The following is an 18,945-nucleotide window of genomic DNA, read 5'->3' as shown; positions in this document are numbered from 1 at the left end:
GGCATTCTTATGGTCTTTAGTAGAAATATCACCCAAAAAATTTCTTGTAGTAAAATTAATAAAACAGTTTCAAGGCAAATGAATGAAACACCCAGAAACAAAGCAAGTTATAGAAAAAATTATGGACTGTCCAATACTCAAAAATATAACTTATATACATTTATGGATGGAATCTTATGAAATGGAAACAAATGATACAAACACTTAATAAACTACCTGCCAATTTAATTTTCAAGATGAGATTACAATAAACAACTTTACACCTCACTGCATCACTTTTGGCAAATAAAGATAGAGTAAACATATATGTTTAAAAGTTGAAGTTGACACCCCACTGGTGAGTATTGACTCACTCATTCAGTCTATGTTTAAAAGTTGCATTTACATGCATTAAAGTTAGTGTTCCATAAAAAAAAAGTCAGTGTTCATAACATGGGATTTTGTCTTATCTGCAGGGTCGTTATGGAACTAGGAGCAGTGCTGCTTTGACTGCAAAAACAAATGGTGAAGTTACCTTTTACGAGACTTATCTGGACAAAGACATGTGGAAGGAACAATCTGTCAGTTACCAGATTCAGAAGCTTCAGGAGAATGGAACCAATCCAGATTCAGAGGCTCTGGCTCATATATAATTTGCTTGTTTGTGCTGTGGACTGTTTGTGAATATGTATATGCATATCTATTATCTACCATATGACTCAAGTCATGCGTATTTATGTTCTAAAAGAAAGCCTTGTCAAGGCACATTTATCTATATTAATATTAAAAAAAACAGCCCAGATTCATGTTTCAGAATGAACAAGAGTTTAAAGTATCATCAGCCATCAACTAGAAAATGATTCTATCTATTAACTTGATAATCAAAACAACCGAACACAGTCATCTGAAAAAACTATAAATGTTTGTTACACTGAATTATTATTATTTTTATTCTTGCTACAACTATGGTATGTTAAATTAACATCACTTTTGAAGCCTAGACTCACTTATCTGCAATTTTACAAAGTACCTCAACAGTCCTGAGGACTATACATCATCTGCAGCAGAAAGTCCTTGCGTTCATCAACTGGGCATCCAAAGAAGGCTCTCACCCTTGCAGCATTTGCAATTAGGAAAGTGTAGCCTAAAAATCATGACAGATTACATTAAGAGGGAGAGAACTTGAAAACAAAAATTATTACCACAATCAGATTAAGAACAAAAAATCATCACAAACTTTATTTCTTGCTTCAAACATAGTACAGTATATTCAATCCCTAATTTAAACCAAAATTCCCACAAATAATCACAATATTATAGTTATATATACACATGAGACAAAAAATTGCAGAAATCAAAATTGATGGAGCAATATTGAGAGATGAATGGTGAGGTTTTGGAACGGGGGAGGGAGGCCAGAAAGATGACAATGGAATGAGTGACTAGGAAAGAAGAACAACACCCAGATTCAAACTTCATTAAACTCATACTCATATTCAAAAATCCACATATAATAACTAAAATGAAAGACAAAACATATACTATGAAGAAAACCAATAAGATTATTAAACACACAGTAATTAAAATACCCCATTCTAAGGCTTCGACTACCATGAACCAACCATCAACAACAAAAATAAGTCGAGAGGAAACATACCAGATCTCGCCTCCGTCGTGTGCTGAGGAGAAGAAGACCCACGCATCGTCGAACCCGTGACCTCGCCTTTGCCTCTGCCTCCGCCAGGCGCCGTCACCTATTCTTCCAAGAAAATGAAGAATAACGGATAGGAGTGAGAGGAGGAGAGGGCAGCGGCTTAGGGCTCTCTCTCATTTACTGAAGAGTAGGAACCATTACCAGAGTGAGGTCAGGACAAGAAAGAGTACCTTTGATGTTTGCTAAGTCGAGCCGATGGGGTGGAGAGCGACTTCGTGATGTTGGAGTAGACCAATCTGACCGCCGGTGGAGGAGAACGACGCCGTGTGGTTTGAGCACTCTCTCGTGGAGGCTAGAGAGAATCGATGAAATGAATGGTGAGAATGAAGGGATTTAGGCGTTTAGAGAGAACCCATATTCAGAATGAGAGTGTTGTGTAAAATAATAAAAAAAATGAAAAGTAAAGGCGCCATTAATTCACTTGGCGCTAAATATTTCTCCCCAAATATTTTAGAGCTAAATCATTAATAGCACTTTAAAAAAGGTGCTATATCTTAACGTAATATTTACTCAAAATTGTTGTAGTGAACTCTGGGTAATTTCCTGAGATTTTGCTGCAGCAAAACGTACAGGTCAATTGACATAGATGAATTTAATAATTCAAGCCCATTTCACCAAATTGAATTTTTATTGCTTTTATATTGTCATCTTAGTTAATTTGAATTATTTTCAATTTATTTTTCATCACTATTAAATTGTTTGGTAATTGATTTGTGCAAAATTATTTGCTAATTCAATCCCTGTGGAGACGATACTCAACTTATCACTTTATTACTTGTTTGCCGACTATGTACACTTGCACAATTTTAATTGCTTAAATTTACACAACAGGTGCATAGTTCGCCATTTTCCATCCCCCATAAGGACCTACTTGATGGGGTGCTTGAGCCATTTGTTGAGGTTGTGGTTGCGGCTGAGTCTGAGGCTGAGGCTGAGCCTGTTGTCGCTGTTGTTGCAGTAATTCCTCATCTTGTTGCCGTAGCCTGGCAATTTCTGCAGTGTTGTTGACCGGCGGCGGCGCTCCTTCATTAACAGCAGCATTGGTTGCACGCCTTCCCCTTCTGCGAACTAGAGGGGCTTCATTGCTCTCAGGAGCGGCGTTGGAGAAATTGACATTGTTGCGAGTAGATCTTCTGAGCGACATCTTCAGCAAAGTTCTAATAGTCGAGAAAACATATTAGAACTTATCCTAATAGGCTCTAAGGCAAAAACTTAATCTAAGAAAACATAACTCGGACGTATTAATTATGACTTCTTATGAAAAATTATGTAAGCCTTCTATATAATAAGGGTGTGTTTCTAAACTTAGAAAAATAAGCCATCTTTATTATTTTCTAAGTGTGTTTCTAATTATCCTATATGACTTAATTCTCCGTCACGAAACTCATCGTTGTCCCAAAGTTAACCATATTGATGGGGGGCTAGGATCCATAACATTGTACCCACTTCTCTGGCCCCCTAACTCTCAATATAGAACCCGGTTCATTGATTTGTATCCACCCTCACCGAACTTGGTCATTATTTATTAAATTTATTATTTATTATGATTGTAAAAGAAAATCAAACCCATACATGTCATTCAAAAATAACAATGATATTTATTTGGAAAAAGGTTTTCACTAAGTACAATCATAAATGCAAAGATAATAAATAAAATAAATAAAGAAACGAAACTAATTTACAGATATTCTTAACTAAAAACATAGGGGCTAAAACATACTCTGTAACCGTTTTTCTCTCGTGACGTTTCTTCTCCCATGGCGAAGAAGAAGAAATCTATGAGAAAACTGGTGACAAGAGCTGATGTTCATGGCCTGCCTTCAATCCAAAGTTCGAAAGCTCCAACAGAAAATGTGCGGGAAGAGGAAATCAGTGAGGGTGATACTCAGGTTCAGGGTAAAACACGATCGGAGCCAGATTTGGGAATGACTGAGAATGAGGTTGTTCAAGATGGGGAACCAATTATAGCTGGTTCATCTTCAACTAGCTGGGCGGATAAAATGGAAAGTGGAGACTATGAATCGTCGGCACAAAAGCATTGGAATTAGTTTAATACGGGTAAGCTATCCTTCAGTGATCAGAAATTAGACTATGCCGAACCTCTAATTAAGGATTGAAAGAGGATTGCAATGATTGATGAGGATGAAGTAAGAATCGAGTCAGCTAACTGGGATTCAGCAGTCATTTGTATGGTGTTAGGGGCTAACCCTCCATTGCCGGTCTTTGAAGGTTTCATCAAGAGAGTTTGGGGTCACCTGGGGATTGCTCAAATTGCAAGAATGTCTATGGGTCTGGTAATGGTAAAATTTAATGATGAGGCTACTCACAGTCATGTTTTGGAAAATGGCAGTCTTCATTTTGATAGAAAACCAGTGATTGTTCGACCTTGGACAACATATTTAAATGCGATTCGGTTGATCCGCTCAGTGCCTTTATGGATTAGATTGCATGACCTTGGACTTCAATATTGGGGCAACAATTGCCTTAGTGCTTTAGTGAGTACTATTGGTAAGCCGATTATGGTTGATAAGTTCACTCAAGAGAGAACTAGAGTTCAATTTGCTAGAGTGCTGGTAGAGATGGAACTTTCAGATAATCCTCCTAGGGTTATTCATTACATGAATGAATTTGATAAACTTGTGGAGCAAGGGGTGGAGTATGAGTGGTTACCAGTCAAATGTAAAAATTGTGGAAATTATGGACATGTTATTACTGATTGCCGCAAGGATCAGAAGGCCCAAATGGATCAAAAGGTTACTGAGTCTAGTTTTCTCAGGTTCAGGGAAGGGAGAAGAATAATCAGTTAATTTCTTCAACAATGGAAAAGGCCACAGATCAGGTTGTGACTACTGAGGCTGGACAGGGACAATCTTCAAGAAACAAGGAGATGGTTGAGGATTTAAAAGTTGATCAGGGACAAGATTCAAAGAGTAAATGGCACACGCCTAAGAAATCAGGGAGTCTACATAGAAGTGGTCAAAGAGGTGGAAACAGTAGTTTGAATGGTCATAAAGATCAGGTACAGGATAAGAATTCGACAAACTTGTTTCGGGTCCTTCAGGAACAGGTAGAGGGAATAGAAGATGGCAGGGGTAATATGCAAACTTCTTATGGATAGTTGCAATATTCTTTGCTGGAATATTAGGGGATTGAACAATCCGAAAAAACAAGAAGCTGTGTTAGATACCTCTAGTAAGAATAAAATTGGAATTGGAGCTATTTTAGAGAATAAAATGAAGGTTAGTCGAGTGCAGGAAGTAATGGATAATAAATTTAGGAACTGGGATTACTATACTAGTCCGATGATAGAGGGAAGGATTTTGATTATATGGAGGAAAGTTTTTGTCAAAGTTAGTGTGTTAGAGGAGAATGCTCAGTTTATTCACTGCCTTGTTAAAATGTCTAGTCACAAAATCTCCTTTAATATTACATTTGTCTATGGAAGAAATACTTTGGAAGAGAGGAAGACTTTATGGAATGGTTTAGCTCAAATAGTTTGTTCGGCTAACCCGTGGATGGTTCTAGGGGACTTTAATGCAATATTTACAGCTAGAGGAAGAAATGGAGGAAAATAAGTGTCTTCTACAGAAATTGTTGATTCCTCTCAGTGGCTGTCTATGTCTAATCTGGAAGCTCTTAAGAGTACGAGTTCGTTTTATACTTGGACTAACAATCAAGATGGAGATGCTAGAATCTATTCTAAAATAGATCATGATTTCATTAATGAGGAGTGGTTAGATGGTTTTCCTAATACCACTGCTGTCTTTAAATGGGAGCCATACTCAGATCACTGTGCTTGTACTATCTTTATTTTTCCTGTGGAGGACTATGGTATTAAGCCTTTTAGATTTTACAATTTCTGGACTAAGCATAGGAATTTTAAGCAGTTGGTTTTAGAAAACTGGAGGCAGCCATTGAAAGGAAGAGGGCTGAAGGCTATTTTTCTAAAGACAATGAGATTGAAGCACAAATTGAAGAGATTTAATTTGGACTGTTTTGGAGATTTGGGAATCAAGTTTCAATCAGCCAAGAATGATTATCAGGAAGCAATGTACCGAGCTCAACTTCAGCCTAATAATGTTACAATCCAGGATAGGGTCAAGCTATCATCGGAAGAATTCATAATTCAAGAGAAAATGTATCATAGCTTTTTGACTCAAAGAAGCAAAATTAGTTGGCTGCGACAGGGTGACATGAATACGGCTTTTTTCATGCATGCTTGAAGAAACGTAAGGAGGCTAATAGAATAGCTACCTTTGTTAATGAGAAAGGGAGAATGGTGGATAGCTATCCTGAAGTTGTGTCTCACTTTTTGAACCATTTTAGGGGAATAATGGGAAGTCCCAGTTCTGTAACCAAGGAGATAGACAGGAAGTCTATTGCTATGGGGGCTAAGCTATCTTTGGATCAACAGCTTATATTACTGAGTCCATTCACGCATAAGGAGATCAGGGAGGCAATGTTCAGCATTTCTAGTATTAAATCTCTGGGGCCAGACGGATATGGTTCAGCTTTTTTTTAAGGAGATGTGGCAGGAAATTGGAGATGAGATTAGTAGTGCTGTTCAGCATTTCTTTGAGATAGGGTACAAACCTGAGGAGTTATTGAATACTTCTTTGTCATTGATTCCTAAAGTGGATAGTCTGAATAGAGCAGTTGATTATAGACCGATTGCTTGCTATTCTACACTTTATAAATGTGTTTCAAAGCTTATCTGTAGTCGTTTAGCTAAAGTGCTTCCTGTTTTGGTTCATACTAACCAAGGAGCTTTTATACAAGGAAGATCAATTGCTCATAATGTTCTTATCTGTCAAGATCTTATCAAGCACTATAATAGATCCGTAATATCTCCAAGATGTGCGATAAAAATTGATATCAGTAAAGCCTATGACACAATTGACTGGAGGTTTATTGAGGAGCTTTTAAAGGCCTTATGTTTCCCAGCTAGATTTATAGGTTGGATAATAACTTGTCTTTGCAAAACATCTTATTCACTAATATTGAATGGCAGGATTCAAGGCCGGTTTAGAGGTGAAAAAGGTCTTCGCCAAGGGGATCCGATTTCTCCTCTTTTATTTGTTCTAGTGATGGATTATCTGACCCGTAGTCTCCATTTTGCAGCTCAGAACTCAGTTTTTAGATTTCACCCCATGTGTAAGAACCTCAAGCTTATTAGCTTATGTTTTGCTGACGACTTACTTATTTTCTGTAAGGGATCTCTGTCTTCAGTTCAGGTGATTAAGGGGGTGCTTAGGGAATTTAGTTCTGTCACAGGATTGCATGTAAATGAGAACAAATCCCAGATTTTTTTTGGAGGCATATCTGAGGCTGATAAAAGGATTTTGGCTGCTGAAATGAATCTGTCAGAGGGAATATTTCCTCTAAAGTATCTTGGCGTGCCAATGAGACCATCCAAGTGGAAGCATGAGGACTGTGATGTCATTATTCAGAAAATCAAGAGGAATCTTCACACTTGGGCTAGTAGGCATCTGTCTTATGCTGGTAGAATGCAATTGATTCACTCGGTTCTTTTCGGATTAAGGAACTATTGGATGAGTATTTTTGTTCTCCCCCAAAGCATCATAAAAGAAATTGAGAGACTTTGTCGTGGTTTTCTCTGGGGAGTCAATGGGAATAGATGTAAGATTCATTTGGCTTCTTGGGATAAGGTTTGTTTGCCTAAGGCTCTAGGGGGGCTCAGATTCAGAAATGGTCAAAAGTGGAATCATGCTATTTTGGCCAAGTTTATTTGGGCTATATCTGAGAAAGTTGATCTTCTGTGGGTGAAATGGATAAACTCCATTTACTTAAAATGAGCTGATTCTTGGTCCTATAATCTTCCCCAAGATACCAGCTGGTACTGGCGAAAGCTTTGTAACCTTAGGGGAAAATATAACAGGGAAGAGATTATGGCAGCTGGTGTAACAGGGAAATTTTGTCCTGCCATAATTTATTCCAACTCTCTTCACTATCAGCAGGTGGACTATTACAAGGCGGTTTGGTGTAAGCTATCTCTGCCTAAGCATAGATTTTTGCTTTGGCAAGTAGTCAATACTCATCTGCTTACTCTTGACAACTTGTGTCGGTTCAAAGTGCATATAGACTCACCTCTGTGCCCTGTTTGTGGTGAGTTTGATGAGAGTCATGCCCATCTCTTTTTTTATTGTTCATTGTCTAAGCAGGTGTTGGCTCAGGTATTTGACTGGTTAGATAGGAATATTTGGCCTGCTGAGTTTGACAGTTGGAGAGCTTGGTTAGCCAGCAGGAAAAGTGGGTTCATTCATCAGTTAGCAGTTATGATTCTAGCAGCTTCTGTTTACAACATTTGGATGAATAGTAACAACTGTATTTTTGAGTTGTTTTCTAAATCTGCAGTGAGTATAGCTTCGGAAATTAAGGCTGTTCTTCATCATCGGTTGTTCAGTATTCAAAAGCATAAACTTTCTGCTAAGGAGCATCGATTTATTTCTTAGTATGTAGGCTCAGCTTGATCTTTATTGTTGGCTATTTGTATCTCAGTTTTTCTGGTTTTTTGGTTGTTTTGGAGAGGCTTTTAGTTATTAGCCTCTGTTGGTAATGTTGCTGGTTTGTAGTTTGTATTGTTTCAGTTTCAGGTTTTTGGTAGTTTTGGAGTGGCTTGTAGTTTAACCACTGTTAGTTGTTTTGCTGGTTTGTAGTTTGTTCTGTTTGTTTGATTAATGAAGTTATCCTTTCTTCTTGATAAAAAAAAAAAAAAAACATAGGGGCTAAAACGTTAACTAAACACATAATCATAACAACTATAGCATAAATACTTACATTGTCGGTTAGAATCGGAGCTTGAGCGTGTGTATCAAGGAGAACTTCATGCAAATGGACCGTGGCTCTGATACCATCTGTAATGACGCAACTATTCTATGACCTTGGACCATTAGAACTACTAACCATAGCTATTACTTTGAAGACCATAGACATAAGAAATAATAATAACTTTATTAAAACTTTAACATAATACTGTGAAAATACATAGTAAAATAGAATTTTGGTATGGGTACCCATTGTTTAAAACATAAAACATAATTTTAAACTTAAATAAAATTGTTTACAAAACTAAATGCAGAAAATACATAGAAACATAATTTTAAAAACTAAAAATAACGTCATCCTCGATCTACTCATAGCCCATTCATTCCATTCGTCCTCAACACACATGCCAAGCTTCCAAGAGTCCTTCCTCCTCCATATCTAGTTTCCTGCATTACACTAAAAAAAATAAAGGAATGAGTCTAATGCCCATCAAGGAAAATCTACTAACAACATACAACATAAATCATAAACATGAGACTATATCATAAACATATACTACACAACATATGACTATAAAAACGTATGTCATATAGGACTACAATATTAATGGCCATTAACTCATTAACACGGCATGTGATAAACCATCTAGGTCCTCTGTCTACTAATTGAGGTAGGTTAGATCACATGGTAGTATATGATAACCCATCTAGGTCCTCTGTCTACTAATCGAGGTAGGGTAAATCCTAACTCTAAACCATGAAAATGATAAACACTAGGGTTTTCCAGCTAAACAACTATGAGCCCTAGATAACATAAAAAAACATAACATAACATCTTATAGCATAAACATATCATAACCTATTATACAAAAACATAACACATAAGCATATAGAAACTATCCTATTTTCCTTATCAAAACTGGGATATTTTAGAACAAATGCGGGATTTGGAACACTCCTAAAACCAACAATAAGAATGGTGAGTATTCCTAAAGAGTAAAGAATAAATGTGGAAACTAAACCTTCAAAGAAACTTACCAAGAAAGATCTTTAAGTTTCAAGAACCTAATCAAAAACCAATATCAAAAGTTAGGATCTTAATAAAAGGAACTAAAGAAAACTAAAGAGTTTCAAAGAACTCGACTTAAAGAATAAGAGTAGCTTAGTTGACCTTAAGGATTGGTCTAACTTCAATACCGAAATACACTAATCCTCACTTCCTAAGTATTTTATAAAGCTTAAGAATGGCAAAGATTTTTCCCAACCCAAGTGTTTATCACTCTATGGAATCACTAGCACCTTGGAGTCTCTGATCACAGCTTGAAGAGTGAGTGGAAGGGCTGGGTACTAGGTCCTACTTATAGAGGTAAGGAGTGAAACTGTAACACCCCAAGTTGCTAATAAGGTTTAGGACCCTGATTAGCGTGCCTGGAGGGCAATAAGTGAATTAATACGATAATATATGAATTTAAATGAATATGTGATTAGAATGCATGTGTAGGTGGTATAAGTATGCATGTAGGCCCCGTTTGCATGATAGGGGTAAATTGGTAATTTTAGCCCGTTGAGGGCATAAATGTGATAATTGTATTATGTGGTTTGTACGATGTGGGTGTGGTGATATTAATGTGATGCACATGCTGAGACGGTCCTAGAGAGCTAGATAACTCAAAAGTCATAACGGGATTTCATACCCGGCTCGGGAGGAGCTTAGGGGTACTTTGGGGAATTTTGTGAGTTGAGTTGAGGGTTTGTGGTTAATGGTTATTGGTGATTGAGTAACCTGGGTAACCATTAGTAATTGCTGAGAGTAACAAGTTGTAATGAAAAGTGGTAGAATAGCAATAGAAATGAAATGACAAAAAAAGGCCTTGAGGTTTAATTAGGAAAGGATATTTGAGGAAGGGTGGAATAGTCATTTGACAAGATAGATAACCTTCAGCAGAAGGAAAAAGGAATTTGCGTATTATACTTGGTGATAGTTGGTTTACGCTAAACTTTGAGACCTATAGATAGAGCAAAAGAGGAGCTGAAGAAGGAAGCTGAATCCGAGTCTTAGGAGGAGAATCGAGAGGTTTGATGTAACCAAGATCAAGCTTAGGCCAAAATTGTTCAGAGGTAAGAGTTTGAGCTCTGTTTTTGTTGAATTTAAGTCTGAATTTTCAGAGATTGAGTGTGGGAATCTAAAGGGGGAATGGCTAGTTTTACTTGGAAATTCAACTAGGATAATCAAGAGGAAAGAGGTTGGAGGCTGGAATTGAGGAGGGATCAAGTCAGATTCTTGATTGAGGTAAGAGTTTAAACATGTTTACATTTTGTCTTTGATGTGGTTTAAGATTTTAAAAGCAAGGTTCATATTTTTCAAGCTATGGTTTAAGTCTTAGAAGCCATAGTTTAGGTTTCTGAAATTTGAAACCCAAGAGTGGATTTTTTGGTGTGATTGTGTGATTGAGTTTGTTTATGGGTTTTATAGGTTGTTAAGGGTTCATTTGGGGTTTTGAATTGGTTTTGGGGCCTAGGTACTTGTTTGGGATGATTTGGAGTGGTTTAGCTCGGGGAAAAACGCAGGGGAAAACCCAGATTTCTGGGTTCGCAAAGGAGCACCGCGGCCCTGTTTTTGGGCGCCGCGGCGCGAGGCTATTTCTGGGAAGGGGGAGTGCTCTTTGACTTGCTGGGTGCCGTGGCCCTCTGGGGCAGCGCCGCAACGCTAAGCTATTTTCAGAACATGGAATTATGCAATTTTGAGCTTTTGCTCTGGGGGTTCGAGGGATGTTTTCGATATATTGTTTTAGGAATTTGGGGATATCGAGAGTGTGGGATTGGCCCCGGGAAGTGGTTTTGGATTGGTTAGCATTAAAGGGTGTTTTATATGTGTTGTGACTAGGTCTTTGGAGAGGCTCGGGTTAGAGGACCGTGCTCGCGGCCTTGGTGCATCGGAAAGCTCGGGATACAGGTAAGAAAACTGTAGCACCCGTAGAGCAGGGCTTGGGCCCATAGTTTTGTTGTAGGGCGCGACCATAAATTGTATCATTGCTAGGATATAGCTAAGAATGAATGATTATATATCTTATTGTTATCTGAGAATGCTATATGTGGTAATAGCAGAGTGAACGGCGAAGGCCGAGAACGGCAGTGGGGCCGGGAATACCACTTGGCACATGGAGTGCTTGTGGTTAGGGTGAGACCCCAATGGATACATGGGATATCCTTACGGTATAGACCGAGATCCCAGGCTTTGGAAACGCTTCTGGAACGGCATGGTCGTGTATGTGTTTAAATCTTATGAATTGTCTGACTAGATATGAGATATCTGCTATAACGATTATGTGATATGCATATGTTATGTGCTGTTTGAGTTTTCTTGCTGGGCTTCGGCTCACGGGTGCTCTGTGTTGTAGGTAAGGGCAAAGAGAAAGTCAACCAGCCATGAGTACGGAGAGCGTGGGGCCGACGCGTACATGTTTGGCCTACCCGACTGCTTTGGTTGGGGGCATTTTTGAGAAATGGTTGTACCAAACCCTGTTTTTGATAATTTGTCAACTGTGTATCTATTTTGAGTTGTAAATAGTTTACAAACCTCGTTTTGGGATCACAAATGTTAAACTACTGGAACTTCTAGTGAAATGAAGTACTTTTAAAGATTACAGCCTTGTCTTTTTGTTTAATCACACTTTTGTTCTAAAAACCTCGCTGAGCGAGTTAATTGCACATTTTGAACTCACTTAGTAATGGCTCTAAGGTAGTAGGGTGTTACAGAACCTAATCCCATTTTGATTTTAATAAAATAATGGTTTTAAAATGAAAAAGAATTGAATTTTTGTCAATCAGAGGATGAAGACTCGATCAAAATGTTAAGAGGTAAGTCTAAGTAGTTAAGGCTTGTTCTTCAAATTAAAAACAAAAAAATGTTGCTAAGGGCGATATATCACCCCTAAGTGGCGATATATCGGCTTTACCCTAGTCCCGAGTCTTCGTTCGTGCAACGTCAACGTATTTTCTGTATCCTTCGTCAGGCGATATATCAGCTGCCAGCTGCGATAAATCGGCATACGTGAATATTCTAAACACATAATTACACTTTTTGAGCATAATTAAGGTTGGATAACTACTTTGACTGAGTCAAAATAAGACCCTAACAGTTTCTTGTAGATGCTAAGGCTGTTATTTATTTATTTTATCATTAAAATCTTTAATTCCTTAATAATCATGCTTATGACAAGTGTCATATTCTTATTGGCTCTATCTAAACCTTAGGTTATAATAAATAATATATCTAGGACCAACAATATTAATCAAACCTTATGTTATAATTAATATTCTTAAACTATAGGTTAAACTTATAAAATCTATAATTGTTCCTATGAGTGTTCAACTAAGTCCCGGCTTGAACCAAAATCCACAGTAATAAACATACTATAACCACTACTAGCTATTACTATCTAACTAGCTAAGTAAAATTCTGGGACTCTACATAAAGTATGGAATCTTTAATGAATGGTTACTAGCGATTTCCTAAGCATACGAGAAGCAAGTAATCTAGATTCAGATTATTGATGTGGATAGACATCTTAGAAAAAGTGTTGTATATAATAGAGAATATATATTATTGGACTGGTAAGAATTAATTATCTTTATAAACTTGTCGTTTGACATAAATATTTGATTCTTATCATAATAGGTTATCATTTTTAGATCAATCTAAATCTTGAGTATTCATGAACTCTTGTTTGTGTTTATTGGATCTTTTGATTCACTCGTTAAGGTTTCTTAGTATAATGAGGCTAATGACTTTTGTTTTGGAGTTTCAATATCATTAATGGTTGGGAACATGAATTACAATAATGGAATCCATACTTTCCTAACTGATCGAATATTGGTTCCCTTAAGGGTTAATTCTGGAACTGAATAGTTATTGAGCTTAAATCTATAATTTGATTATAGATTAATTATTCGCTAGTGAATAAATGGTACTTAAGGATCAAGAAGTAATTAGAAGGGTAAAACAGTTATTAACGAACCAATAATACATTTATTGATTATATAAATGGACTACAAGAGAAAAGTTTAGAAATGTAATTATATAAATATTTAAAGCGCAATTACATATTTATAGTGGAGTAATCATGGAATTAATAAATAAGATTATTGGCTTAAAGAGTTTAATCAATAATATGGTTTATTGGAGCTTTGTATTATAGGTCCATGGTCCCCAGATCACCGCTATCCTACATTGTCAAGGGTAAGGATGTCAAAAGAAAGATTTGTAGAGAAAAAGACTTTATTGCAAAGGAATTAAATAATTATTTGATAATCTTAGGCAATTGATTTATTATGAATTAATTAATTATTAAACTATATATTTTTTATTTTGAAAAATAATATTAATCTTGTTTTGATTAATATATAGAGAGAGAATAATAAATATCTTATTTAGAATATGATATTTATTTATTTATTTAAAATTGATATTTTAAGATAAAGTTAATTTTAAATGAATTGATATTTATTTGGGGATAAATATATATTGTCTCAAAAGTTGATTAAACAAACAAATGAAAAAATTAAGAAAAATCCTAATTTGTAGGGCGACACACTCACTGTGCAGTGAGTGTGGCGCCACACACTGGGATTCCTCAATCTCTGGGATTTGAATTTTGAATTTCAAATTATTTGTTTAATCAGCTATTTAATTATTCCCTTTCAAATATGATTTCAATTAAGTAATTAAATAGTTATAACATATCATATTTAATTTGAATTCTACTTATAATAAAATAAAGATGAATTAATTAGATTACTTATTTTTAATAAATGCTGATAGAGCGATACTTCCAAATAACTCTCTCTGAGACAGAAGCAATAGTTTTTCTAAACCTGAAAAATGTTCAATTCATCTTCTCTCAATCAAACCTCTCTAGATCTCATGTCTTGAGTACATCTAGAGAGTCATAAATCAATCTTTTGAATCCGACGTACCCACACACATGCTTGTGTGTTTGAGGATTGGTCTGGAAGATCAAGGCGTGAGCCTTCAAAACTTTGATAGGATGATCGTTGATTTTATAAAACATGATTCAAGGACACTAGATTGGCTACAAGAGGTAATCTCTAATCTGATTGTATGTGATTTAATATTTATATATATATATATGTGTGTGTGTATGATCTTGGCTGGTATTAATAATTATCAAAAAAGCCCTATTCCCCACTATGTATCTTTGATTAGCTCTTTTAATACAAACAATTGGTACTAGAGCAGTCTAAATATATATATACATTAAATGTTGTGAGTTTCTATCATTTGTTATATGTATGTTGATATGTATACTGAATGGATGGATCGTTAATTATATTGTACTATTGAGTTAGGAATTTGAATTTCTAGATCTTGTGTACATCATAAAAGGCATAGCATTTTTTGAAATATGAGATATGAAATCTGTACACAAGAAAAAGAAGAAGAAGGGACCCAAGCCATGCACCTTAAAGGCACATGACACGGGCCCCTCAGGGACTAGCCAATCGCGAGCAAGGATCCAACCCGAGCCATGCACCTTAAAGGCACATGGCGCGGGTCGCCCTGCTCGAGCCCACTCTCTGCGCATGTCACCTAGGCTCCACGTCCCTGCCTTCAGTGTGTGCCAACCCGAGCCTCTGTGCACCCACACCCTGCCCGCCTGCAGCTAGCGCAGCCACCTGCGCCGCCCCTACCGAGCCCTTGGCTCCTCCTTGATTACATCTGCCCAAGTGGTTGCAGAGTCACTGAATTTTACTTAGCTAGTTAGATAGTAGCAGCAGCAGTAGTAGTAGTAGTAGCTAGTAGTAGTTATAGTATGATAGCTACTGTGGATTATGGTTCAAGCCGGGACTTAGTTGAACACTCGTAGCAACACTTATAGATTTTATAAGTTTAACCTATAGTTTAAGAATAGTAATTATAACATAAGGTTTGATTAATATAGCTGATTATAAAGATGTCATTTATTATACTATAAGGTTTAGATAGAATTAATAAGATCATGACACTTGTCGTGTGCATGTTTATTTAAGGATTTAATTATAGTTTAAATAAAAGAAAGTTCAAGAAAGCTCTAAAATCTTCCAAGACCATTAAGAGCATGACATTTGTCACAATCTTGTTTATTTGAGGATTTAAGCATTTTAAGTGGATAATTCAAAAATAGAAGTTTCTAGAAGCTCTAGACTCTTCTTGAACTTGCATTACTCAGTCAAACTTGATTAATCAATTCAAATTATGCTGAAAAAGTGCAATTACGTGTTTAATATATTCATGTATGCCGATATATCACATCATAGGGGTCAATATATCGCCACACGGGAGATACGAAAAACACGTCGACGTTGCACGAATGATCGAACCAGCCTCGGGAATACTGGGAGAAGCAATATATCGCCTATAGGGGGCGATATATTGACCCCACCATTATATTTTTGAAAGCTTGGTTTTTTAATTTTCAAAATAGCTTTAACCTCTTGACTACCCTCTGAACATTTTGACCAAGTCTTCAACACTTGTTGAATGAATATTCAAATATTTTTCAATTAATACTCATTATTTTTTTCAAGCTAAAAGAAGATAGTTCACTCCTTGAACTCTATAAATAGGACCAAGTACCCAGCCATTATTCTCATTCTTCAAGCTGTGTTCAGAGCCTTAAAGCTGCTAGGGTTACTATAGAGTGATAAAAACTTGGGTTGGGATAAAAGCTTTATCATCTTAAGCTTTATAAACACTTGGGAAATGAGATTTATAGTGTGTTGTCAATATCAAGGTGTAGTTCAGTTCTAGTACATTCAAAGGTATTCTTAATCTTAAGTTCATTTCACTATGTTTCTTTAGTTTCCTTTAGTTTTCTTTACTCAAATCCTAACTCGTTGTTTTCATTCTTGGTTAGGTATTTAAGTTCTTTGAACTTAAGGTTTCTTTTCGGTAAGTTTCTTCTTGGTGGTTTTAGTTAATTTCTTTATCATCTCTTTCTTTAGAAATACTCACATTTTTATTGTTGGTTTTAGGAGTGTTCCAAATGTCGTCCTTATTCTCATAAATCTCGGTATTGGTAAGGAAAATATGATAGATTTTGTATGCTTTTATGTTTTAATATATGTTTATGTTATGTGTATGATCTGTTTTTAGTTGTTTTAGTATATGAATTGTTTAGATAGCAATCACATAATTTGTTTAGATAACAAATACATAACTTATTTAGATAACAAGTCTCAATAATTTATTCCTTGGGCATACGATTGTTTAGATAACGAGCCCCATAAATTTATATGACTTGTTTAGATAACTAAGCCCCGTAAATTTATGGGCATATGATTGCTTTGCTAGCAAGCCTCAAGATGTATGATGGCCGTTATAATGCATGTTTTATAGTCATATGTTTTGTAGTCTTATGTTTTATGTTTTATGATATATGTGCTAGTAGATTTTCCTTGCTGGGCATTAGGCTCATTCCTTTATTTTTATGTATGCAGGAAAATAGTTATGGCGGCGGAAGGATTCTTGGCAGCTTGGTTTGTGTATTAAGGATTAAGGGATTCGATGGAGTGTGTGAACGATTCGGGGGCGACGTCATTTTAGCCTCTTTAAATTATGTTTTTATGTATTTTCCGCATTTAGTTTTGTAAACAGTTTCCTTTAGTTTAAAGTTATTTTTATTTTAAAACAATAGGATCCCATACCCTGCATTTATGTATTTCAATATTTACTTTGGGTTTTTAATAAATTTGTGAATATTTCTTATGTATGTTTTCTCAAAAATAGTAGCTAAGTCTAGTAGTTTTAATGGTCCAATGTCTTAGAATTAGTTGGGTCATTACAGTTGGTATCAGAGCAACGGTCCATTCGCATGAAGTTCTCCTTGATACACACACTCAAGCTCTGAATCTAACCGCCAATGTAAGTTTTTATGTGATAGTTATTATGTTTATATGTTTAGGTAACATTTTAGCCTTATGTTTTCCGTTAAGAAGGAATGGAGCATTAACTTATGAGGATATCCGAGCCATTAAGGCCTTGAAAAGAATTAGAGAGCCAAGAAACACCGTAGGAGCGCTAGAAAGAATCACTCGAAGATTACTCTTATTCCATATGCATTTAAGTACTTGATAGCCCATTATGCCCGATGCTCTAATTCCACTGGCAGATGACATGCTTTCCCGAATACCTACCTATAGGGCGACATCCCTATTGGAGTTTTAAATGTTGTCCGATAGGCCCAGAGTGAATCATCTTTCCTCTTTGACCAAACTTTCCTCGAAGTATTGAAAGTCTTTTTGAGGATGCTTTTGATTTCTTGGTTTGATACTTTCGCTTGCCCATTAGCTTGAGGATGGTAGGAAAAAGCAGTACGATGATGAACTCCATACCGAGCACAAAGAGCAGATAAAAATTTGTTGCAAAAATTACTCCCTTCATCGTTAATGATTGCTCGGGGAGTTCCAAACTAGGTGAAAATGTGTTTGTGAAGAAAATTACGAACCACCTTTTCGTCATTAGTAGGAGTTGCTGCTGCTTCCACCCAGTTAGACATATAGTCCACAACGAGCAAAATGCACCTATTGTTGAAGGATGAGGGGAAAGGTCACATGAAGTCGATTTCCCACACATCAAACAATTCCACTTCTAGAACTCCAGTCATGGGAATTTGATCCCTTCTAGAAATATTTCCAGTCTGTTGACAGCGATCACATCCTTTTACAAATAAATTGGCATCCTTGAACAAAGTAGGCCAATAAAACCCCAACTGCAATACTTTCATCGCTGTTCTGGTTGCCCCAAAATGACCACCACACTGAAGAGTGTGACAGTGAGTTCAAATGGAGTTCATCTCTTCTTCAGGCACACATCTACGAATCACCTAGTCTACACAGTGCTGATAAATGATGAGTTCCTCCCAATAATAATGTTTAATCTCTGAATAAAACTTTTTTAATTGATGTATTGACATGTCTGGAGGTGCAACCTTGGCCACTAAAAAAATTACATAATCTACAAACCATGGTACTACTTCATTATCACTCACAATAAATAGTTGTTCATCCGGAAAGTTATCATCGATATGCACGTCTCTCTCACTGTGCCCTTCTTTAGTTTCAAACATTTATAAGTGATCTGCCACTAAGTTCTCAGTCCCCATTTTATCTCGAATCTCCATATCAAATTCTTGCAATAGTAAGACCCATCGATAAGGCGTGGCTTGACATCTTTCTTGGTCATAAGATATTTAATAGAAGAATGGTTAGTGTAGACTATTGCCTTATTACCAATTAGATATGGTCAGAACATGTCAAAATCAAACACAATAACAAGAAGTTCCTTTTCTATAGTTGCATAATTTAGTTGAGCATCATTCAAGGTTCGACTAGCATAATAAATCATGCAAAATACCTTATCAACTCGCTGCCCAAGCACTGCCCCCACTGCCTAATAACTCGCAACAC

At 36.4% G+C, this 18,945-nt stretch overlaps 1 protein-coding gene and 1 long non-coding RNA gene across 2 annotated transcripts; one reads left to right on the top strand and one right to left on the bottom strand.

The window, feature by feature from the left end:
- Positions 1 to 826: 826 nt before the first annotated feature.
- Positions 827 to 2,111, bottom strand: LOC133794564 (uncharacterized). Its single transcript, XR_009875268.1, has 3 exons — positions 1,864 to 2,111; positions 1,637 to 1,733; positions 827 to 1,123 (listed from the first exon to the last, which is right to left on the bottom strand). It is a non-coding gene; the product is annotated as an uncharacterized LOC133794564 (long non-coding RNA).
- A 1,711-nt stretch (positions 2,112 to 3,822) lies between these two features.
- On the top strand, positions 3,823 to 4,500 carry LOC133816094 (uncharacterized). Its single transcript, XM_062248771.1, has one exon. The coding sequence runs from the start codon at positions 3,823 to 3,825 to the stop codon at positions 4,498 to 4,500; it is 678 nt and encodes a 225-aa protein (XP_062104755.1).
- The last annotated feature ends 14,445 nt before the right edge of the window (positions 4,501 to 18,945 follow it).

Source organism: Humulus lupulus, chromosome 1 (genome assembly GCF_963169125.1).
Source record: "Humulus lupulus chromosome 1, drHumLupu1.1, whole genome shotgun sequence".
Lineage (NCBI taxonomy): Eukaryota > Viridiplantae > Streptophyta > Magnoliopsida > Rosales > Cannabaceae > Humulus > Humulus lupulus.
The sequence above is the reverse complement of the archived record's forward strand: the minus strand, read 5'-3'. Positions and strand labels throughout refer to the sequence as shown.